Genomic DNA, 25,228 nt, shown 5'->3' with positions numbered 1-25,228 from the left:
AAGTTCAGAGACATCCTTTTTTTTTTATTGAAATGTACAGTATTCTGGAAAATTTTAAAAATACTGAGTCTTCTTATCAGGGGAAATGGTATATTTCTTGAATTTTTCAGTGATTCTTTTAGATCTATTAATAGATATTTATAGCTTGTTATTATTCTTCACACTACTTATTAAGAGCATTACTAGGTAATTAATTATCTGTTCTTAATATTGTAAATAGTATCTATTTTTCTTATTTCTAAGTAGTTAATTGTTGGTACACAAGAAAACCATTGTTTGGTTTATATTTATCTTCTGCTTAACCGTTTTGCTGAACTCTCTTAATTGTAGTATTTCATTTAAATCCATTTTCTTTGCTATTCTGGTACATAATGTTATTGTATGCAAATAATAGCTTTGCCTTTTCTAATTCTTGAAATCTGATTTTTACTTCATTTTAAACTGTATTTGCTTAAGCTTCCAGAATAGCGCTAAATTCATTGACCAAATATTCAATGGGCGTTTTCCATGTTTCAGATACTGTGGATAGCACTTGGGATAGACCAACAGACAGCAAAGCCAAAGAGCTTGTCCTCATAAAACTTTAAATCTAATCCTGTGGTCTTAACATGGTATCAGTCTATCAAATGTTTTATGTGGGTTTACATTATTTAGAGAAGATGTTACATAGCTTCCATTAGATAATCAAAAGAGTTAATGGCCATAAGAAGTGAAAAACCATTAACCTTAATGTATAGCAACAAGTTGTAACCTTAGTTATATACTGATTAATTTTACTTCATGATGATTTAAATGTTCTTATTCTCTATTATAGAATTTTTAAATGTGAAGGAACCTGTATAGTGCTACTAGTTTCCTTATAGGTATATATATTAAAAATAATCCACATTCTCAAAAATCAGTTACTGATTTTCCATAGAAATATGGTAAAGTAACCTATGCAGAACTCCAAAATAACCTAAAAAGGACTCTTTATAGATACATTAGTTTAAATGTAAAAATATATATATTTGAATGTTAAAAGACAATACTGAAAACATAATTCAAGTGCATAATCACCGATTGATCACTTAAGCTTCCTAAGAAACATAGGAATAAGTTAGGGTATGATTTTCAATAATAACTTGTGGTTCTAGACAATAGAATTGTAAAGAAACGTATTTGATAAAATAAAAAGCAAACAAATAGTCTTGTGTGTGTTTGTTCTTTTTCACATTTCTATTGCTGAAACAGAGAAAAGATAGAAAGTATTTTCTCTAATAAAATTGCCTGATTCATAGGGAAGGCAGAGGGCTTTCTCAGGTTTTGATGGAGAGACTATGGGAACACTTTATCAGAGTAAGAGGTGAATAAGCCGAGTGGCTCTCAACAAAAAAGATTGAGCCCTGTGAGAGATGCCTCAGAGGGAATAGATCACCTTTCTTGATTTAGCAGCTAGGAGAAAACCTTCATGGGAGGGGAATGCATCAGGACAAAGAACAAGTCTCCCTTCCCTGACTGCCTCTCAGTTCACTCCACAATATGCCAGTGAGGGCACAGGTTTGGGCCTGCAGAGATTCGCTTCATGGGGAAGGTCATCTGAAATTTCTTTAAAGTATTCTGACTAGAGCTGTAAAAAATTAAAGCATTTAAAAATTCCTTCTCAGGTTATTCTCTGTAAGGGTTCATCCTTGTCTTAGGAAATTCACTTCCTATCTATCCACTTAATGTAGGAGAGAGGTTCATTAAAAGGTTGATGAGAAGTAGCTAGGCCTACAATAAGAATCACTGGCCTCATTGGCTGAATTTTAGACCATAATGTGAAGCAGAAAAGACAAAAATTTTGGATATTATGAGTGGTTTAAAACAAAACAAAATTACTAAGACAGTTTAACATGGTGGTACAGTTAGAATGTGATTGAAGAAAGGAAAAGGACACTTGGTATGTCATTACTTTTCAGTCTTCAATTTATCCCTTCAGGTATTGTGCAAATATTAGCTAATTATGCTTGTTTTTAGGTCAATAGATTAATTTTGACTTTCAAGGCATTTGTTAATTTATACATTCAGAGATTTTTTTAAATGTTTATTAAGTCCTTCTTGTGTAATTAGACATTATGGTAGCTTCCAGGAGTTTTATAGTTTGCATTTTATATTTAGGTCTGTGATCCATTTTGAGTTTATTTTTTGTGAAGAATGTAAAGTCTGTGTCTAGATTCATTTTTTTGCATGTGGATACCTCATTGTTCTAATACCATTTGTTGAAAAGATTATCATTGCTGCACTGTAATGCCTTTGCTCCTTGGTCAAAGTTGCCTATATTTATATTGGTCTATTTCTGGGCTCTCTATTCTGTTCCATTCATCTGTCTCTTTTCTCACCAATATCAGTGTCTTGGTTTCTACAGATATATACTAAGTCTTGAAGTGGGGTAGTGTCAGTTCTCTGACTTTGTTTTTCTTCTTCAGTATTGTGTTGGTTATTCTGGGTCTTTTGCTTCTCCATATAAACTTCAGAACAAGTTTGTCAATACACAAAATAACATAAAATAACTTGCTGGGACTGGGATTGGGATTATCTTGAATCTATAGATCAAGTTGGGAAGAACTGACATCTTGACAGTACTGAATCTTCTTCCCTATCTTTTCAACTTTGCATGAAAATTTACTAAAATATTTGTTCAATAAAAGAATAAATTGAACTCCTCCATACCATAGCCATATCTCAAAAGTTTATCTTCCTTCCACAGCTTAACACTGGCCAAATAACCAGCTGGCTAATGAGGTTAAACAAAGTTCTACCACTGAGAGGTTGCATCTTTGCATCAGGCCTGTCTGAGGGTGAAGGATGTATAGATTAGAAGTATTTAGCAGAAGGTGAGAGAAAGAACATAATTACAGTGTAGCTGAACTTACCTCAGGTTCAAAATCTATATGATTATAAATTCAAAATCTATATGATTCAGGTTCAAAATCTATATACACTCTAGAAGGGTCAGGGGAGCTTCTCATTCTCAACAAAACATTGTTGAGGTTCAAAATCTATATGATTACATACACTCCAGAAGGGTCAAGGGAGCTTCTCATTCTCAACAAAACATTGTTTACCAACTAAGAATTTTTACTGTGAAAGACTATATTATTGACTCCTACTCATATAAAAATATTAATTGCAGAAAACAAAATGGTATCCTCCCATAAAAGGAAACAGACCAACAGAAGAGACAATAGAACCCAAAACAAAATAATCATTACTATTGGCATTTTTAAGGAAGCCCTGAGGATGAATGCCTATAATAACTGACCAACCTTCTTGTGTATGTCAGGAATAACACCTGATTTAGTTGAGATATTGACTGTCCATTGATGGAAATGCTAATCATTTTTGTGACATAACTTATTCAACAACTGCATACTTATAGTTTCTTAAATGGAAGTTCATTTCTCCAAGGGCAAGAGATTTGCAATCTGATATTTTGTAACTTTTTAGCTGAGCTCTCTGTGAGGCAACTTGCCAACATCTCATTATATAATGCATTTTAAAAGAAATATAAAGGTACTTTATATGGTACTTTTTGTTTCTGCTAGAAGGCTGAGAGGTTTGGTTCAGCAGAATACAAATCATTACAAATACCCTTTCCCAGAAATTCAAGACATCAATCAAAACAAATGTAACAAAAATGAAAACAACTAGAGGGTGAATAAAGAAAAATATGACGGAGTTGAAAACATAATGCATTTATTGATTGGAAAAAATTACTTATTAAGATACACAAAATTAAGCATAAAGATTCTGGTTATTATTATTATTAAAGATTTCAGATATTGTTCAAATACAAATAAAGAATGAATGGTCACTTAGATAATTCAAGTAAAAGTATTGCCTTTGCCTGAAGTTTCCTGATTAATTACAAAACCTTCCTTTTCACCTTGACTGTAGAGATTGTTATATGATAGTCATGTAAGGAATTTAATTTTCAAGTGAAATCAAAAATCCCTTAAATGTCAATGATAATTCAAGATTTCAGACAGAAATATGGACATATTGAATTCAACACTGATAGTTAATTAAGACTAAAAGTCCTTGACTAGCCCTGATAAACCTTATATTATGCATTGAAAATTAGTTCACAAAAGAGCAGATACATTTTTGCATTCTAAAACTTGTGAGATCTTTATTCTAAGAAACTGAAACTACACTAATGTTATTTATTAAATATTCAGAACACCCAAGAAACTGTTTTGTAAATCTTTTTTAAAAATGTTCAGCAAGAAATTTTTTTAAAGCATCTTTATTGGAGTATAATTGCTTTACAATGGTGTGTTAGTTTCTGCTTTATAACAAAGTTAATCAGTTATACATATATATATGTCCCCATGTCTCTTCCCTCTTGCATCTCCCTTCCTCCCACCCTCCCTATCCCACCCCTCTAGGTGGTCACAAAGACTGGAGCTGATCTCCCTGTACGATGCGGCTGCTTCCCACTAGCTATCTATTTTACATTTGGTAGTGTATATATGACCATGCCACTCTCTCACTTCATCCCAGCTTACCCTTCCCTCTCCCTGTGTCCTCAAGTCCATTCTCTACATCTGCATCTTTATTCCTGTCCTGACCCTAGGTTCTTTAGAACCATTTTTTTTTTTTTAGATTCCATATATATGTGTTAGCATACGGTATTTGTTTATCTCTTTCTGACTTACTTCACTCTGTATGACAGACTCTAGGTCCATCCATCTCGCTACAAATAATTTCATTTCTTTTTATGGCTGAGTAATATTCCATTGTATATATGTGCCACATCTTTTTTATCCATTCATCTGTTGATGGACACTTAGGTTGCTTCCATGTCCTGGCTATCGTAAATAGAGCTTTCAACAAGAAATTTTGAACAAAAGCCAAAATATTTCTTTTAACATCATAAAGAAAGTAAATAATTCTGGCAAGAGTGCAAAGAGCTGCAAGATTCCTGCCAATATACAGCTGTAGCTGCTTTGTTCTTTTATTTTAAAGTCAGTGAGCAGGCCAAGATGGGTGAAAAATTAATCTCAGGTTTATATTTCTGCTGTTTAATTTATCTTCTTTTCATTTCTCCACTGTATAAAACAAATTGATTAGGAGGTTCTACCTATTACTGAACTTCAAAAATATTATCTCTGTGCAGATCCCTTCCAAATACCTGTTCTCTCCCCCAGCTTGTCTCCAAATTCTGGTCTCATTTACTCAAGTGTTCACTAAGTATCACCTCTCGGATGTCTAATGGGAAACTCAAACCTAGCACATTCAAAAGTAAATTCTTCGTCAACTCACTTTCCCACCAAAACACTACCTCCCCTTTGCCAAATGGAAGCATCTTCCACTCCCATGGGCAAGCCAAGAGATAAGGACTCATCTCTGAACTCTTTCCTTTTGCTCACCTCCTACTTCCAATCAGTGTTAATTTCTCACTTGTCCATACTTGAAGCCAAGGGCCACATATTTTGGCTCTATTAAATCTCTAGGATCTAGCCCAGTGTACATGATAGACACAAATATTTTAAAACAAAGGTGCCTATATAACTGCTTCTACTACAGCTACTGCTAAGTAAATTGCTGATTTTACCTACCTATATTGAAAATTGTATTGGCAGCTGCACTGCATTAGAGAAGTCATTAGATCTTGGAAGAGAAATGGCATCATTTTGTTCCTCCCAATTAGATAAATGCATGAAATTATCCTCGAGTCAGCGTTAACTGTTTAACAGTGATTCTTGTGCTTTAAGTGTTCTAAATGACAGCAGCTTCATAGCCATTCACAACTGTGGTGCTTTTTCTTTAGTTATCAGCTTTCTTCTGTGACATCTAAACCTTCTGTGGCATTAAACACACACACACACATACTCACACACAAGTGCACACACATATATTTATTAATCACACCTTCCATGCAAAGTATTTAATCCTTAATAAGAATATAAATATATGTATAAGGTATGTCCTATTCCCTAACTTCTAATCTAGTTTGTGGTAATGAGAAATTAACACAAATGTCATGTGTACATTTGTCAAATAATTCTCACAATTGACATATGCTGGAATAACTTGTCCAAAATGGACTAGCTATATGAGTGAGTTCTGACTTTATCCACACTCTTGTCTCTCAATCTCATTGCCTTTTGATAACACAAAAATCTAAAATACTGTGACCATATGTATAAATTTCCCAGGACAGTTTCATAGTCAGATATTTTACTCTACTTATTTTCTTCATAAGCCATCAAGACCTATCAGAAATAGCAGATTTGGGGCTTCCCTGGTGGCACAGTGGTTAAGAATCTGCCTGCCAATGCGGGGGATATGGGTTTGACCCCTGGTCCGGGAAGATCCCACATGCCACGGAGCAACTAAGCCCGTGCACCACAACTACTGAGCCTGTGCTCTAGAGCCCATGAGCCACAACTACTGAGCCCATGTGCTATGACTACTGAAGCCCATGTGCCTAGAGCTCGTGCTCCACAACAAGAGAAGCCACCACAATGAGAAGTCCATGCACTGCAATGAAGAGTAGCCCTCGCTCGCTGCAACTAGAGAAAGCCTGTGCACAGCAACGAAAACCCAACGTAGCCAAAAAGAAAGAAATAGCAGATTTTGACAAAGAAACCATTTCTCCAAAATACTTTTTTTTCTCAATCTCTTAAATTGTTTTCAAATGTTTAATAATCAAATGTCCCTATATTCATTTGGAAGTTGCCTTGCATTTGGAAGACAAGCAAGCACATAATAAGGTATCAGTGAGTCAAACAGCTGCTCCAAGACTTTAGACAAGGGATAGGACCTCACAGAAGGATATTGTCAGAGGACAGTTTTTCTTACAAAGATGATCTTGATCTAGGTCTTGATAATAGGAGAGGTTTTTGTTTTCTCATCCATAAACTGAGGTTAATAGTAGTAGCTACATTATTGGTTCATGAAAGATTACTTGAGTTAATGCTTAAGCTTCTAGAACAAAGCCTGGCTTACAAAATCAGAGGTAATAGAGTGTAGATATCTTAACTACTAAGCTAAAACTTGTAATTGAGTTTTTTTATTTCTGTAACATAGTATAATGTGTACCACATACAATAGATACTCAATAGATATTTGTTGAAGTGATGGTGTATCACTGATAAATTTTGAAGCAGAGAGTACAAGTAAGCTAAATTTTCTAAAGATAAATTTAATTTTACATTATTAACTAGGTTTCAGATATTTGGATACATGTTCATTAAAATAACAAGCGCATAGGCAAGAGTTCCTCTTGGTAGCAGGGATCAAAGGCAGATCCATTGAGATTGCACTGATTGTTGTGCTTAACTAGACTCACAGCTTTTGAAGTTTGAAAACTTGCCTCTACTTCTATTTGCATCTGGGGCTTGTATAGGGACTTTCTTATATTAGGTACCCAGTCAGTATTTGTGACTGATAAGACTTGGGTTTGATACAAAGAAAGCATTACTTACATTAAGAGAGAATAAAATTATTTTCAGAAGTTATAGATCCCTCTTTTATATTTCAGTTTTTTAATAATCTACATCTTTGTTCTGTAATTTCAAATAAATGGAGGGATATCCACTCTTGCCTTACTGGTAATTTAATTAATCTTTGATACAAATTTGAATAAAAAGGGTACAGCCCTAGACCTTGTTGTCACTATAAATCTGAAACCTTGATTCTGTGAGGACATAAGGATTCAGGAGTTAGGGAGTTTCACCAATATCTGCTCTGGTAATGGAATGCTGAAAAGGAGCCTGAAGAACAGTGTTCTTCAACCAAAGCACTTAGGATTAAACATTATGATGACATTTTCTTTCAGAACAATTCAGCAATGGAAACTTACTCACTGCCTGTGGAAGAAACCAAAAGTTCAACACACGACATTTAAGGTCCTATAATTTGACGATATTTTCTCCCCACTTATCTTTCTTAAATGCTCCCATGAGCGTAGGCTGTGGCCATATTAAATACCTGAGTTCTCTGAATTTGACATATACTTTCCTACTTTATGCTTTTACTATTGCTACGTCCTCCTGCTTGCTTGGCTCTGTGAGCCAAATGTACACCAGTGATTTACTTTTAGAAATAGCTCAATAAATTTATTCAACAGATGTTAAATTGAGCATCTGCAATGTGTAAGACATCACATCAGGTAATATGGGGCATTGAAAAATACAATCTTCTATTGAGGTATTTATAACCTAGAAATTCCCTCACTAAATATACATCTTTGATTTAACAATACTTATGCTGCTGCTGCAAAATGTCTCAATTTGGTAGCTACTTCACAAATATGTATGGAATTAATGAATGAATAATTAAAAATTACCATCCAGCTACCTTTATATGATTATTTTATACTCTTCAAAAGAAAATGAAACAAACTTCTCGGTCTTTGAACAGCAGTCAATAAAAAACAACGTCTATTAAATTGCACAAACATTCAAAGACATCTTACATGTGTTTCAAAAATAAATACTTATTGAATTGTTTGAATTGAAGCATGTTAAAAAATGATTCTCTTATGCTGTTTCTAGAAATAAGGGCCTAAATTATCTGGGTAGAAATCAGTCATGAGTTTAAGCACTGAAACAACGACAAGAGTCAGTGACTCTTCCCTGTTATTTAAAATAAAATGTCAATGGTTACATCTTGTTCTTTCCGAAGGTCTGTGCCTTCGTGTGGTATCTCTCTTAACCTGAACAGCCGCTAATAGGAGTTGCAAGATCATCAGCCTCATTCTGCAATCATGGACGGGTTACTTGTCATAAAACAGTATGAAATTCTATGTACCTTTAGATTGGTGAGGTAGAACAAAGGTCTGCTCTTTTATATGCAGGACATACAGAAAGATCTGTGCAGTGAGGAGGAGTCACTCACATCATGGGCCTTTGCAGTTGCTTTAGGGAGAAGGACTTAGAGTGGAGCCTCAATAGCAGAGTGGTAGCAGCAATGAAGCCTTGTTATTAGATATGGCCATTTCCACAGAGGAATAAAGCCATACAAAGGGGAGATTAGGGTCCAGGAAGTCTTTAAAACTCCCAGTGTAAATTGAGTGAGTGGTTTCAACCTGCCACCTTTTCTTCACAGGTCTTGTCCTTTTGTGCATGTGTGGGAAAGCAAAAGTTCTATCTTGCTGGCATGGGAATTTTTTCTGCTGTCAAAGACTTATTAAATCCTACTTTGGATTTTTAGATATGATTCACAGGGAAGGTATCACAGAGCACGTTTCTTTGTAGTAGTCCAGCTATCTCAGATCAGTTTGAACTTCAGTTAGGCAACAAGAGAGGTTAATAGAACGTTCAGTCATGTCATTATAGTCCAACAAGAGAGTCTTATTTAAAAGTAGGAAAACTTCCAGGTATTTGTCAAAGCAATATATCAAAATGCCTTGTTCATTATGATAAATCAGAAGTAAAGTAAATCAGATGTAGACAGAGAGGATATTCAACTCTCACCCAGACCAAATGCCACAACAAGGTACAATGCAGACATAATTTTAAGAGGTAGGTTATTAAGTGTTGCATATCTTGATTTGGAGAGTGCACTGGCTAAAGATGTGGCCTAATGAATTCAGAACACATTTGCATGTTCTTTGCGAGTAGTGGAATATTCCAACCTTCACTTAACACATTAACTGCAATAGTTCTTGAACTTTAGTATGCCTACAAATTACCTAGGAAGCTTGATTAAAATGCAGACACCTGGACTATTCCCTTAGAGACTCTAATTATTCTTGGGAGTTGTCAGAAATCTGCTTTATTAACAAGCACACCAAATACTGTTAATGTAGGTGGCCCCTAGACCATATTTTGGGAAACACTGACAGTGTTTTGAAAGATATGTTAATCATTGAGTGTACAAAATATCATTTCTTATGATTTAGAGCAAGAACAGATTCTAAGTATCTTTAAAAAAAAATTAAACAGTAGAAAATAAAGGATTTAAATCTGCCTGGAATAGAATTCAAACCCGGCTCTGTTACCAGCTGTGTGTCTTTGGGCAATCACCATGATCCTCAGAACTCATTCTATTTGGCAAGGTCTAATGAGGTAATATGTAGATTGGGAACTTGTAAAGTTTTTAGCACATTTACATGTTATTGCTCCTTAATTTTTTCCATGTGTCTGAAGTTACCTTTAGTTTTCTCATTCATCCACCTGGCTCTGTTCAGTTCCTTCTAACATGAACCATAATGTAAATCATTGACAACAGAGGAATTATTAGTTCCACTCCCCACTGTCCTTCTCTAAGTCTTACTAAAACTCACCAGCTATGTTTTACTTTTCATTTAATATTTATCTGATATTTTGCACAGCAATTCTTTGCCACAGCTAGCACTAGATTCTGAGGATTCAAAGTAGAATAAATTATGGAGTTGAATAATAAACTGATTCTTTTTTTATTTAGTATCATTGATTTAAAATATTATATTAGTTTCAGATGTACAGCATAGTGATTCAATATTTTTATAGATTACACTCCATTTAAAGTTATTATAAAGTATTGGCTATATTCCCTGTGCTGTACAATACTCTTGTATCTTATTTTATGCATAGCAGTGTGTACCTCTTATCCCCTACCCCATCTGTCTTCTCAATGGTAACCACTGGTTTATCCTCTATATTTGTGAGTTTATTTCTGTATGGTTATATTCACTTGTTTATCTTTTAGATTCTACACGTAAATGATAACATATAGTATTTATTTTTCTCTGACTTATTTCATTAAGCATAATACCCTCCAGGTCCATTAGTGTTTTTTCAAATGACAAAGTTTCATTTTTTTAATTGCTGAGTACTATATATTATATAATATATATATTATATTATATATAATTATATTATATTATACATGTATATTATATGTATATAATATCATATCATTTGCAAATATTTTCTCCCATTTTATAGGAAATCTTTTCTTTTGTTGAACGTTTCCTTTGCAGTGAAAAAGCTTTTAAGTTTAATTAGGCCCAATTTGTTTATTTTTGCTTTTATTTCTTTTGCCTTGAGAGACTTATCCAAGAAAACACTGCTACAATTTATGTCAAAGAGTATTTCACCTCTGATCTTCTAGAAATTTTATGCTTTCAGGTCCTACTTTAGGTCTTTAAACCATTTTGAATTTATTTCTGCATATAGTGTGAGGGAATGTTCTAATTTCATTGTTTTAAATGTGACTGTTCCATTTTCCCAGCACCACTTGTTGAAGAGACAGTCTTTTCTCCATTGTTTATTCTTGCCTCCTTTGTAGTAGATTAATTGAACATAAATATGTGGCCTTATGTCTGGGCTCTCTATTCTGTTCCATTAATCTATGTGTCTGTTTTTGTCCCAATAACACACAGTTTTGATTATTGCAGCATTGCCATATAGTTTGAATACAGGGAATGTGAAACCTCCAGCTTTATTCTTTTTTTATTAATCAAGATTGCTTTCACAGTCTTTTGTGATTCCATATTAATTTTAGGATTATTTGTTCTACATCTGTGAAAAATGTCCTGGGTATTTAGATAGGATTGCATTAAATCTGTTGATTGCTTTGGGTAGTGTGGACATTTTAACAATGTTAATTCGTCCAAACCATAAACATGGGATATATTTCCATTTCTTTGTATCATCTTCAATTTCTTTCAACAATGTTTTATAGTTTTCAGAGTATAGGTCTTTCACCTCCTTGGTTAAGTTTATTCCAAGGTATTTTATTCTTTCTGGTGTGATTTTAAACAAGACTGTTTTCCTGCTTTCTCTTTCTGAAAGTTCATTTTTGGTGTATAGAAAAGCAACAGATTTTTGTATGTTAATTTTGTATCCTTCAATTTTACTGAATTCATTTATTAGTTCTAATAGTTTTTTGGTGGAGACTTTAGGGTTTTCTATATAAGGTATCAGGTCATCTGCTACTAGTGACAGTATTACTCTTCCCTTCCAATTTGGATGCCTTTTATTTTTCTTGTATGATTGCTCTGGATAGGACTTCCAAAACTATGTTAAATAGAAATAGTGAAAGCGAAAATCCCTGTCTTCTTCCTGGTTTTAGAGGAAAACCTTTAGTTTTTCACCATTGAGTATGATGTTAGCTGTGGCTTTGTCATAAATGGCCTTTATTATGTTGAGATATGTTCCCTCTATACCAACTTTGATGAAAGCTTTTATCACAAATGGATGTTGAATTTTGTCAAATGCTTTTTCAGAGTTATCAAGAGGATCATGTGATTTTTATCCATTGTTTTGTTAATATGGTATGTCATATTGATTGTTTTGTGGATATTGAACCATCCTTACATCCCTGGAATTAATTCCACTCAATCATGATGTATGATCCTTTTTATATGTTGTTGAATTTGATTTGCTAATATTTTGTTGAGGATTTTTGCATCTATATTCATCAGAGATATTGGCCTATAATTTTCCTTTTTTTTTGTAGTGCCTGTGTCTGGTTTTGGTATCAAAATAATTGTGGCTTCATAGAGTGAATTTGGGGTGTTCCCTACTCTTCAATTGTTTGGAATAATTTGAGAAGGATAGATATTAAGTCTTCATTGTACATTTTGTAGAATTCCTCTATGAAGCCAATTAGTCCTGGACTTTTGTTTGCTGGGAGATTTTTGTATACTGATTCAATTTCACTATTGTGATTGATCTGTTCAGATTATCTATTTCTTCCTGATTCAGTCTTGGAAGATTGTATGTTTCTAGGAATTTATCCTTTTTTTCTAGGATGTCCATTTTTTGCCACAGTATTCCTTAATATTTTTGGTATCTCTGTGATAACAGTTGTAATATTTCATCTTGCATTTCTTATTCTGCTTATTTGTGTCCTCTTTCTTTTTTTTCATAATAAGCCTGGCTAAAGGTTTATCTATTTTATTGTCTTTTCAAAAACTAGCTCTTAGTTTCTTTGATCGTTTCTATTTTTTTTTTTTTTTTGGTCTAAATTTTATTTATCTCCTTTCTGATGTTTATTATTTCCTTCCTTCTACCAACTTTGGGCTCTGATTGTTCTTCTTCTAATTCCTTTAGATGATAGGTTAGGTTGTTTAATGGAGATTTTTCTTGTTTCTTGAGGTAGGCCTGTATTGCTACAAATTTCCCTCTTAGAACTGCTTTTGCTGCATGCCATACATTTTGGAAAGTTGTGTTTTCATTTTTATTTGACTCAAGGTATTTTCTGATTTCTTCTTTGATTTATTCATTGAACCATTAGATTTTTAGTAACATGTTGTTTAGGCTTTACACGTTTGTGTTTTTCACATTTTTCTTCCTGTAATTGATTTCTAGTTTCATACCATTGTGGTTGGAAAAGATGCTTGATATAATTCCTATCCTCCTAAATTTCTTGAGACTTGTGTTGTGATCTAGAATGTGATCTATCCTGGAGAGCGCTTCATCTGCAGTTGAAAAAAATGTGTATTCTGCTGGTTTTGGATGGAATGTCCTATAGATATCTATTAATTCCAACTGGTCTAATATGTCTTTTAAAACAACTGTTTCCTTATTGCTTTTCTGTCTGGATAATATGTCCTTTGATGTAAGTGAGGTATTAGAGTACCCTATTATTTTTGTATTATTGTCAATTTCTCCCTTTATCTATTAATATTTGATTCATATATTTAAGTGCTCCTGTATTAGGTACATACATGTTAACAAATGTTATATTCTGTTCTTGTATGATCCCTTTATCATTATATAATGCCCTTCTTTGTATTTTGTGTTTTGTAACTTTGGTTTAAAGTCTACTTTGTTTGATATGAGTACTGCTATCCCAACCTTTTTCATTTCCATTTTCATAGAATATCTTTTTCCATCCCCTTACTTTCAGTTCGTGTGTGTCTTTAGCTCTGAAGTAAATCATTTGTAGGCAGCATTTTTTGTTGTTGTTGTTGTTTTTTGACAGAGACATCAATAATTTTTTGGAGAGAGGGATCTTACAAATCTAAAACAAAGGGTTCTGGAGCAACACCTCACAGTGTACAGCAGGCACGACATTGTTTTGTTTTTTTATCCAATCAACTACCCTATGAGTTTTGAGTGGAGTGTTTAGTTTGTTGACATTCAGTGTGATTATCGCTGAGTATGTACTTATTGCCTTTGCTTATTTGGTTTCAGTTTGCCCTGTAGTTATTCTCTGTTCTTTTTTTAGGCTCTTCCTCTGTGGTTTGATGACTATCTTTAATGTTATGATTTTGTTCCTTTCTCTCTGGTTTTTGTTTATCTATTGCAGGTTTTTGATTTGTGGTTACCATGGAGTTCACATATGTTGACCTGTAGCTATATCTACTTGTTTTAAATTGGTAGTCATTTAAGTTCAAACACATTCTGAAAGAGGTACAGTTTTTACTCTCCTCCCCCATGCTTTATGTTTTTGATGTTATATTTTACATTATCATGTTTATCCCTTAAGAGTTTATTGTGGTTATATTGATTTTACATTTACTGTCTTTTAATCTTCATACTAATTTATTTAAATTGTTGAGCCACAGCCTTTATTATATATTTGCCTTTACTAGTGGTATTTTCCCTTTCCTATAAATTCTTCTTGTAACCTTTTCTTTTCCAACTAAAGGTGACCCTTTATCACTTCTTGTTAGATCAGTTTAGGGTTGATGAACTCTTTTAGTTTTTGCTTGTCTGAGAAGTTATCTTTCTCACCTTTCATTCTGAATGATAACCTTACTGGTTAGAGACTCCTAAGTTTTAGGTTTTTCATTTCAGCACTTTATATATATCATGACACTCCCTTCTGGCTTGCAAAATTTCTGCAGAAAAAATCAGCTGAAGCTTTATGGGAATTCACTTGTAAGTGACTCTTTGTTTTTCTCTTGCTGCCTTTAAAATTCTCTCTTTATCTTTAACTTTTGCCATTTTAACTATGCCATTTTAACTTTTGCCATTTTAACTATGAGTCTTTTTGGGTTCATCTTGTTTGGGACTCTCTGTGATTCCTGCACTTAGAAATTTGTTTCTTTCTTCAGCTTCAGGAAATTTTCAGCCATAATTTTATCAAATACATTTTCTACCCCTTTCTCTCTTCTCCTCCTGGGATCCGTATAACACAGATGTTAGTGCACTTGATGTTGTCCCCAAGGTCCTTTAAGCTATCCTCATTTTTTTTAAGTTTGTTTTTCTTTTGCTCTTCTGATTACGTGATTTCCATTATTCTATTTTTCAGATCACTTATGCATTCTTCTGTATCACTTATTCTGCTGTTAGTTCCTTCTAGCATATTTTTCAGTTCCGTTATATTTTTCTGATCTAATTGGTTTTTATATTTTCTAGTTCTTATTAAAATTCTCACTGTGTTCATCTATTCTTTCCCCAAGTTCAGTTAGCATTCTTATTACTACTTGTTTGAACTCTGTGTCTGGTAAATTATTTATTTCTATTTCATTAGGGTTTTTTTCTTTTTTTGTTCTTTCATTTGAAACAGTCTTCTCATTTTGTTTAACTTTCTTTGTCTCTACAATATTAGGTGTAACAGTTACCTACCCCAGTCTTGAAGGGTTATTCTAGTGTGGGAGCATTCCTATGCAGTCTGCATGTATCCAGTGGCTTTGGTGGGAGAGATGGATCTGAAGTGAGCATGGGTCATGTTTTCCCTTGGAGTGTGCTGGCAAATACCACCTTGGAGGGAGGTAGGGCTGAAGATGGAGTGGCTAGGACCAGAGTCAGGTTTAAGCCAGGGCTTCTCCTGTGCTCAGTGGCAATCAGCCCCCTATCAAGGGCAGGGTTGGTGCCCAAGGTGCTGGAACAGAAGCCCTAAAGTTTGTATCTGAGCTGGTTTCATTCTAATTGTGTAAAGTCTCCTTGGCAATGGCAGCTTTCACCCTAATGGAGAGCAGCACCAGTGCAAGAGAGGCTAGATCCAGTGCCTGCTATGGGCTGAGGTGCGTGCTGGGATGATCACAGGAAACTGGTCAGGATTTCAGGCAATTTTCAATCTACAGCCTCTGCACCACTCCTGGGAGTAAGGAAACATCTGCATGCACTCTTCACAAGAAAAATCTTGGTTTCTCATAGCCCTCTGGTAAGTCTCACAGGTTTTCAAACCAGCTAAGGGGACTCATCTCACCAGGGTCTGACTCCATGGCTGGGGTGCCTCATATGTGATTTGATCCCCGGGGAGGATCCTCAAGCCTGTGATATCCTCATTCCTCTTCTGTGTCCCCTGCTAGGGGCCTGGACCCTGACCGAATCATTTCTTTTCCCTTCCTACCTGATGTGGATCTTTCTTTAAAGTTTAGGTTGTGGAAGAGCCTTTCTTGCCAGTCTCCAGGTTGTTTTCAGCAAGAGCTGTTCCATGTGTAGATGTATTTTGATGTGTTCATGGTGGAAGGTCAGCCCAGCATCCTCCTGCCCTGTCATCTTGATCTCCCTCATAAACGGATTCTTATTAGTACACTGATGAGAAAGAGGTTGAGTGGAATCCCACATGTATATGTTTGAGTTTTAAATCTTGCTTGACAAAGCAGCCCCTCCCTTATTCATTGACTGAATCAATGATTTGGGGAATTGCAAATGAAGAAATCATATTGCATTATTTGCTTATTATTACTATATCTATTTTCCATTACCTTCTCAATTTTGTAATTTCAAGCAAAATAATTATGTAGTATTGGTACCATGTCAGTTCCATTGGGGAAATAGTTTAGAATCAGCAGGAACTTTCTGCATTTTCTTGAATTTCAAGAGATATCTAACCACACATACACATACTCCTGAAATGTGGGACAAAAATTCTGTTGGACTGTCAGTTTATTTATCATGTAAAAATGATGGTTTACTGAAACTATCCGAACAAAATGCATGACTACATCAGTTATAATCTTGCATGACATCATGGGCTGGCAAGAAATATGTGCTATAAATATCACAAGCAGGGTTCCATTATTTTTAAGTCCTTCTGCAGTCATTACATCATTTTAGAAATAAACAAGTAATTAATTTAATCATAAGTCCAATTATCTAAAAATATGAGCATTCAGTTTTCTGTAAAATGCAAGGTGTGCTGTCAGCATACAATAAATACCCATATCTTCAGAAAGCCTTTAGATATTTTTTCCCTCAGCAGCCTCCAAGTCATTAATTTCACAGTCTGATAATTTTATATTTATTGAAATGTATTTATTATATTGCTTTTCTTTTTACATATACTTCACACATAATCAAGTGGCAGGCTGCTTCAGCAGCTAAGGCAGTTGCAATCTGAAAACCATCACATTCTACCTGTTAGTTGAGCAGTGTATGACTCTATTCTGGGAAAGAAGGGTAATGTTTATAATCATTTTCAGAAAATGTGGTGTCTTTCTTGGCTGTGTACTGTTATTCCTTGGCTTAAAACAGCATGCTCTTTAAATTTTTTTACATCTGTAAGCTGCTAAAACACTGTTAAAAACTATTAGACTGAGACAATAATAATTTGATAATAGAGTTTAAAGAAGTCAGTATGAGGCTGGAGAAGACCATATAAAGTACGCAATTATATAGGTAGAGGGAGTTGTGTCTCCTATGTTTAAATTGTTTTTAATAATCTGAAAATTAACTGGAGCTGTAAAATATTGATATACAAATGCTTAATGTGTAGTATATACAGTATCTCCTTTCTAAAGGATAAGAAATTTTAAATATATAATATTCCTTTTTTAAAAGATTCCCATTTTTAAATTCATAACCGATTTTGGGACTTCCCTGGTGGTCCAGTGGTTAAGACTCCGTGCTTCCACTGCAGGGGACATGGGTTCAATCCCTGGTCAGGGAACTAAGATATCTTGTATGCTGTGTGGCACAGCCAAAAAAAAAAACAAACTAATTTTATTTCTGGAAAATTTTAGTTAATTTCACTTTAATGTTTTGACTTCTGTTATATACAGATGTCAAAGGGCTTTTACTTACACACATGTATCCATATGCATAAATAATTTACTCCTCACAACAATCTTCTGAAGAATGGACTTGGATTTCCATTCTACATACTGGGTGACTGACACCTCAGGAAGATGAAGTGATGTGTTCAGCAAAGGCAGAATTTCAGATTGAGTCGAGGATAAAATGTCCCCTGGTTTTGTAGAGTAAGAGCTATTGATGTCTTTTCACCTAGAATCATCTGTGCTCAGCACCAACAAGCTTCTTCTATTTTCTGGAAACTGAACTTTATAGCAAATATTCTTTAGAACCAGAGCAGAGTGATGAGTATCATAAGTAAAATTTTAGGTTAAATATTTTTTAACATGGCCTTTCATGAGCTGTGTTGAGGATAAATCAGAATACGTTCCTGATATCCCCCCAAATCTTTTTTCTTTCTGAAAGAGATGCGACAATTTGCCAATACATATTAGTATTTTCTCAGTATTTCTAAAATTTTGTTCTCTCTCAATGTAAATGCTTGAATAAGCATCAGTTCAATGAAATATTAGATTTATTGATATTGATGGAACAAACTTTGATTATACAGCAGCACTAAATACTTTGTGAATAATTGTTAGTGGCTAAATGTTTGTTAATGTACTGTTGAAGCTTTTTTGAATAAAAAATGCATACATAGATATGGACCAAATTTCTCAAAGGAGAACCATAGCATCATCTAAAGTAAAGAGAGAAAGGTCAGAGAAAGAAAAGCATGGAAAGACAGAAGGGAGAATGAAGGAAGGGAATAGAGATTGTCACCCTGTGTTGCCTTATTATATTTTTTTTTGTTGTAGTTGTTTAAATACATGAGTAAGAAGAGATTTAGTAAACGATGTTGGAGAAAAGAAGTTAAGTTCTTTGGAAATTACTATAGTTGCAATACATGTTAGAAAAACACCAGTCACTGGACACCTATAGAGTTGTGATGGGTTTTGGGGGGAAGCATCTGCACGGCCTGGTGTGAGGCCTAGGCTGAGAGGAGCAGAAACCAGGGAGCTAGACAGCACAGTATGGCCTGGGGACAGGAATGCATACCCGGGTTCCAGGAGCTGGTCATTCTGTTCTTCTGGTTATTGAGAAGGAAAATGTTCACTCCTTTAACTGGCACATCTTCGTCCGACTTGTTTTCTTCCTATGCCACTTCACTTGCTGCAACGTTTTCAGGCCCATGGGGGCTGGGATCTGTCTGTGGATTACTGAGTGGCAGGTCCTCAAGGGACAGTTAAGAAGAGCCATTTCTTCCACACTAGCAAGCATGGGCACAGCCTTGCTGCCTCTCTCCTCTACTGCACTGCTGAGAGGATAGGATCAGGAGTTACAGTGATGGGATAACTGGGGACACAAGAAAACAAATCAGCAGCAGAAAACAAATGGGTGCACAACATACGAGAGATGCTTTTATACTGAAACAACAAGAAACCCATTAAATAAAATAAAATACGTTCTGCCAGAATGAGGACTCACTATCCTATTGAAATAGGCAATATTTTGGAGTGAAGGAAAAGATAGTGTGGCTCAAAATAATGAAAAATGTTTCCTTCTGACTAGAGTGAGCATATTGAAATCAGAAGACAGAGACTTCCAACACTCAATAAAGTGCATAATAAAAATGCTTTAAAATATTGCTGCTTAGAATATTCCTCTTCTAGAGTGTATTTATATGCAGCAATAATCCCTATCAAAGACCAGAGCCCCATTAAGAGATACTCCTTATTACCTATTGTCAGCATCCTATCCTTATTCTAAGGAACTAAAGTTTAATTTTGTTTGTGGCAAGTGTTTTGGAATACAGTTATGGAATGGTCCAGTCATTTCTTCATTTATTCAATAAATATATATCAAATGGCTTCTATGTGCCAGGCATTAGAGGCATAACAATAAACAATGACATGTTGTTTTCTCCTGCAGCCTGATGGACCTAAGATCTCATAGAACAATAGTTAATATTTATCGAATACTTTCACAGTAAACATTTCACATTGCACAATCTTATGCAATGCTTGTAATAGTCCTATGAAATAGACATTTTTTTCATACTTTGTGCATGAGGAAAACTAGAGTCAGAGCTTGAGTGATTTGCCCAAAGTTACAAGCTAAATAATGGTTGAGCCAAACTTCAGACAAGGTCTGGCTGACTTCCCCAGATCTCTTTTTACTATGCCTTATCTCACTTTCCCATATACTGTGGGTGTTGTCTAAGAAGGAAATGTAAAATAATATCCTTGACCTAGAAACTCCTTCTGTACCTTATTTACAATTTCCTGAAATCACTTGCTCTGTGTAGACACAGCTAACCTTCCTTTAGACCTTCTCTCTTTCTTTCCCAGATTCCCTGTAGACTCAATCAGGTAAACAGACCAAAATCTCACTCACACAATTCATCAAAATTAATAATCTGAAGGATACTCTCACTGTAATTGTCCTTCTTTTTTTTTTTTTTTTTTTTTTTTTGCGGTACGCGGGCCTCTCACTGTTGTGGCCTCTCCTGTTGCGGAGCACAGGCTCCGGACGCGCAGGCTCAGCGGCCATGGCTCACGGGCCCAGCCGCTCCGCGGCATGTGGGATCTTCCCAAACCGGCGCACGAACCTGTGTCCCCTGCATCGGCAGGCGGACTCTCAACCACTGCGCCACCAGGGAAGCCCCTGTCCTTCATTTTTACCTGATTCTTTTTCTTTCTGGTCAGTACTGCTTCCTCTACACACAATACAAAAACTGCAGCAGCATCCCTTGCTCTTACATTGAATATTATTAGTATGTAGAGTTACTGTTCAGAATTACTTTACAATTATCAATTTATAACAGTTTATTAATCGATAAATTTGAACTATTTAAAATCCAATAATTACTGCCACATTAAACCGAACATGCTTTGTAATTTGCAAAATGTTTGCAAATATATTATCTAAATTAATCTTTACAAAAAGAACTGTTTGACACAGCAGTTTTGGCAGAGTTTATGTTTGCCTTTCTACCTTCCTCCTCATTAAAGGAACTTGTCCTAATAGTGTGCATAACTCAATGAAAGGAATTAGAAACCAATAGGCCAAGAAAATGCTGAAATGTACATTTTTCGAGACAAACTTTAGAAGACATAAACAATGTGCACAGGTTTCAATAATTTTAAATTAGGTTATATTTAAATATTAATGATAACAAAATAAAAAGCTAATATCCTTCCATAGATCATTTCATTGATTTCCCTGCCTCCTGAAGGATTTTTTTTTTATTCTTCACATTTATTTACCTGTTTCTATTTCTCTCTGATCAGTTCTGCTTAGTAAAAGAAATAAAATAAAATTTAAATTTATAAGTGTAGATTTAATACAGTTTATAGAGATGTGTAGTTCTCACCTTCTTACATATGTCCAAGAGAAATAAATTGGTCATAAATCAATCCTGGCATTTAAAAATTATCTTTTGAATATTTTTCCTCTTTCAAAGATATTTTAAATATCTCCTGTTGCTAGGTTGACCCATTTCTGCTATGTTTTCTCTAAGAATTCAACTCAATTTCTTTCTAGAAATAAATGATTTTTCACTGTAAAATAACCTATACACCAAAAGGGACAAATATGTTTTTCCTGGTCCATGTAGTACCAACTAAATATTTTTACCAGTCTCTGCAAACGTTAGGATTCTGGCAAATTGGGGGGGGGGGGTGTAAATATAGTTTTTAAATCCAACATATTAAAAAAAAATAAGTAATACCTTTAAATGTCATTATGATGCAACAAATAAGTACCATTTTATTTTTGCTGTTTTGGATAATATTTAAATATATTTATATATTGATTATCATAACATTACATATTTTCTTTTCAGAATTGCTTTTATGCTCTATCTTAATATTTTACATTCAATTTTATGTCTTGCGGTTTTTCTATCCTATTTCTTATATATTCTTTGAAAACTTGATTTAATATCCTTTCAAATTGAAGGGCCTACTGTGTCCCAATTGAAGAAGTCTCTTTCTAATGCCCTGGAACATTAAAAAATTTGTTATATCTCCACCATAATGCCCTGCCTGTCACCACCAGGCCCATTCCCACTGTGATGTATTTTACAATGCTTTTTTTTTTTTTTTTTTTGAGGTACGCGGGCCTCTCACTGCTGTGGCCTCTCCCGTTGCGGAGCACAGGCTCCTGACGCGCAGGCTCAGTGGCCATGGCTCACAGGCCTAGCCGCTCCACGGCATGTGGGATCTTCCCGGACTGGGGCACGAACCCATGTCCCCTGCATCGGCAGGCGGACTCTCAACCACTGCACCACCAGGGAAGCCCTGCAATGCTTTTAATTAAAATTAGCAACATGCTTTCAAGTTTAATAGCATGTAGATCCAAAAAAGTTTCACTGCACTGACTTGTGTACACATAAGTGTTCCTATTGATCTGTGAAATTCTTAAGGGTAAGCAGACTATGTCTTTCTTACAGATTCTTTTATCTGTATGCTTGGTCGCAGATGGATTTACAAAGAAGATGATGAAGCTTAAGTCATGGGACCCCTCACTTACATGGGGCTATTTCAACGTTCTGAAACCTCACCAGTATAATCACGTGGTCATAAGTTTTTGCAGAATTTATAAAAGCAAAATATTTTATTTAGACTGCTACATAGTTTCATAGCTTAGTTTATATTAGTAATTTTATCTTTTTATCTTTAAAGATGGTTCTCCAAATTTTAAAGATTTGGCCACACAAAACCTAGATTCTTCCTTATAAGGAGTAATTATTTACTTTCTGTTAAATGAATAAAAGAAAGAAATGAAGAAGGGGAAAGGGAATGAATATATTATTAATCAATACATTTTAATGTCTAAAAATTAGCATTTCTGGCAAAATTTTTCTATAAGCCACCAACAGGCAATGCTAACGTATAACTCTTGTACAGTGTCTATGCATTTACAAAGCCCTTATACAAATATATCTTTCATTAAATCTTTCTACCAGCACTTCAAGTAAATTTAATCTTCAATTTAAATAATTGACATTAAAATGTTCACAACTGTGCTATTTGTAAAAAACATATTACTATGCTCAATTATTAAAAAGTTAAAAACTAAAACATATGAATTGAGTGACATGCTCATGTTTCTTACCATGTCAATACTGGGAGGCAGCTGAAGCCCTGATGCAGAATCTACTCTTTTCATTACAACATGGGGTTTACAAATGTACATAAAAAAACTAAAACATTCTACAAATAAGAAATATAAAATAGGGGCTTCCCTGGTGGCACAGTGGTTGAGAGTCCGCCTGCCGATGCAGGGGACACGGGTTCGTGCCGAGGTCTGCGTACTGCAAAAAAAAAAAAAAAAAAAGAAATATAAAATAAAATAGAATTGGTAATATTGTTGACCCCAAATGATGAACATTTTCCCTTCCTTTTCTTCCCTTTTCCTTCTCTTCTTTCTCTTTTCTTTTCTTCTCTTCTCTTCTCTCTCATCTTTTTATGCAGGTGTTTAATATTCTCCAACTGCCATAAAGTTAAAGCTTTTTTTGAAAATTGAACCTAACCTCTACTGAACACAAGATGAAAATGTGGTTGCTGGTCAATCACCTTGTGATTGTATCTTTTACAACCTGTCTATCGGGTAAGAAATATCCTTTGTATAATCTCCAAAAATTATGCCAATGTAAACAATATGCTGTTCACTTCATTGAATCTGGTGTATAAAGTTAGAATTAATATTTTCTTTTGACACCTGGGTCAGACAAGTAAATTCATATATATTAAGGTTGGCCCTTGTTTTCTTTTCTTTTTTTTTTTTTTAGTTTCAATTAAAATTCACAAGATTTAGTTAATCAGTCTTATATAGTGATGTGCTGGTAAATGTTTAAAATCTGGATCTCTGGGAGGAAAAGAAAAATCCCTGTTGTGTAGCATTTGCCAATTCCTATAGAGTAAGTCATCCTACTATTCTCAATTTCGACTTGAAATCATTTAATGTGGTGGCAGAAAAGATATGTAACAGCTCACCATTATACAGTATGTTCACTATATAATTATAATAGACTTAACCTCATTAGCATACATAAAAGTAAAATACAGTAAAATAATTAAAAAATAATGGATTTTAAGCTTTTGTTACCTTTGTTCTTTTTTATTTATAAGTTAATATAATTTAATTTTTATTATTGGCTGGTCAATCTTATGAAAAACAATTCAGAAATAATCTACAATGTATTCAGGGACTTAATAACAAAGCAGTTTTAAGAATGCTATAGTTTTAGGACAAACAAATACTATATTTCTATCTTTCAAAGACAAGTGTGAAAGATTCAGAAATATTTTCTACAAGGAGAGGTACGTTGTATTTTTATCTGAAGCAGCATGTTTTCTACAATCAGTTTTTTCTGATACCTTTGTCTCAATTACCTTAGGTCAGTGCTTGTTGAGTTGTTATTAAGTTCAAGACTTAGTTGGATATCATTTTATCATTTATCAGTCCCCCTTGATTGCTTTAATGATGAACTTGATAGGCATCTTATTGTATTTCTTATGTATTATTAAGGGAATAAAAAAGTTATTTTAATTTTGGGAGTAATTTTTATTATGATGACTTCAAAATCAAGAAAAATATAATAAATTTATCAGTACTTAAGAATTTTAATGACATTGATATAACCACATAATTATACACACACACATATATAATTATATGCTTATATATTATATAAATATAAGAAAGAAAAATTTTGTGGTAAGGTTATTATTGCTGTATTACCTTTATGAATAAAATAAAACAAAAATAATCTTATTAGTACTGAAAATCCATACTAATTCTGTTGACCATAAATTTTAGTGCTACAACTATAAAATTGCAAAGACAAGAAATAAATATTTGCAAAGATATGGTGATACTTCAGCCTTAATAGTGAAAGGCCAGTAACCTTATTTCATTAACTAATATCTCAGTTATCTGAGTAATGTTTGAGACCACAACCTGAAGAGTTGGGGATTAATTATTTTTCTTTTTTTCTTTTTAGAGTTTACATGGCACAGAAGGTATGGTCATGGAGGTAAGTTGATGAAAGGGTTAATTTTTAAATAGCTTTCCTCAAATAAATCATATTTCATCCTGCTTTAAGCTATTAATTCTTCAAACTTCAAGCAAGTGATTAATGTTAGAGCACTTGGAAATTTTGTAAGATGATTTATCTAGGGTCTTCAGGCAACTTGTTTGATTGCCAGAATGAATGAATGGATACACCACGAACAAATATCCAACTAGAAGATTGTAGCAGATGGAATATATTCAACACAACCTGTATTTTTTCCTGCATGCTTTGTAACAATCCTATGCTACTAAACTTTGAAGCAATATTTTCA

The 25,228-nt window shown here is 34.2% G+C and overlaps 1 protein-coding gene across 7 annotated transcripts in view; it reads left to right on the top strand.

Moving 5' to 3' along the window:
* CNTN1 (contactin 1) overlaps positions 1 to 25,228 on the top strand; it is a 375,618-nt gene that overhangs the window by 186,772 nt on the left and 163,618 nt on the right. For all 7 annotated transcript variants that reach the window (XM_030835383.2, XM_060307110.1, XM_060307112.1 and 4 more), the window contains 2 exons: positions 23,354 to 23,489; positions 24,886 to 24,918. In XM_030835383.2, the coding sequence (XP_030691243.1) occupies positions 23,429 to 23,489; positions 24,886 to 24,918 (94 nt within the window). In that variant the 5' untranslated portion in view covers positions 23,354 to 23,428. The remainder of the gene's footprint in view (positions 1 to 23,353; positions 23,490 to 24,885; positions 24,919 to 25,228) is intronic.

The sequence above is a fragment of the Globicephala melas genome, chromosome 10 (genome assembly GCF_963455315.2).
Source record: "Globicephala melas chromosome 10, mGloMel1.2, whole genome shotgun sequence".
NCBI lineage: Eukaryota > Metazoa > Chordata > Mammalia > Artiodactyla > Delphinidae > Globicephala > Globicephala melas.
The sequence above is the reverse complement of the archived record's forward strand: the minus strand, read 5'-3'. Positions and strand labels throughout refer to the sequence as shown.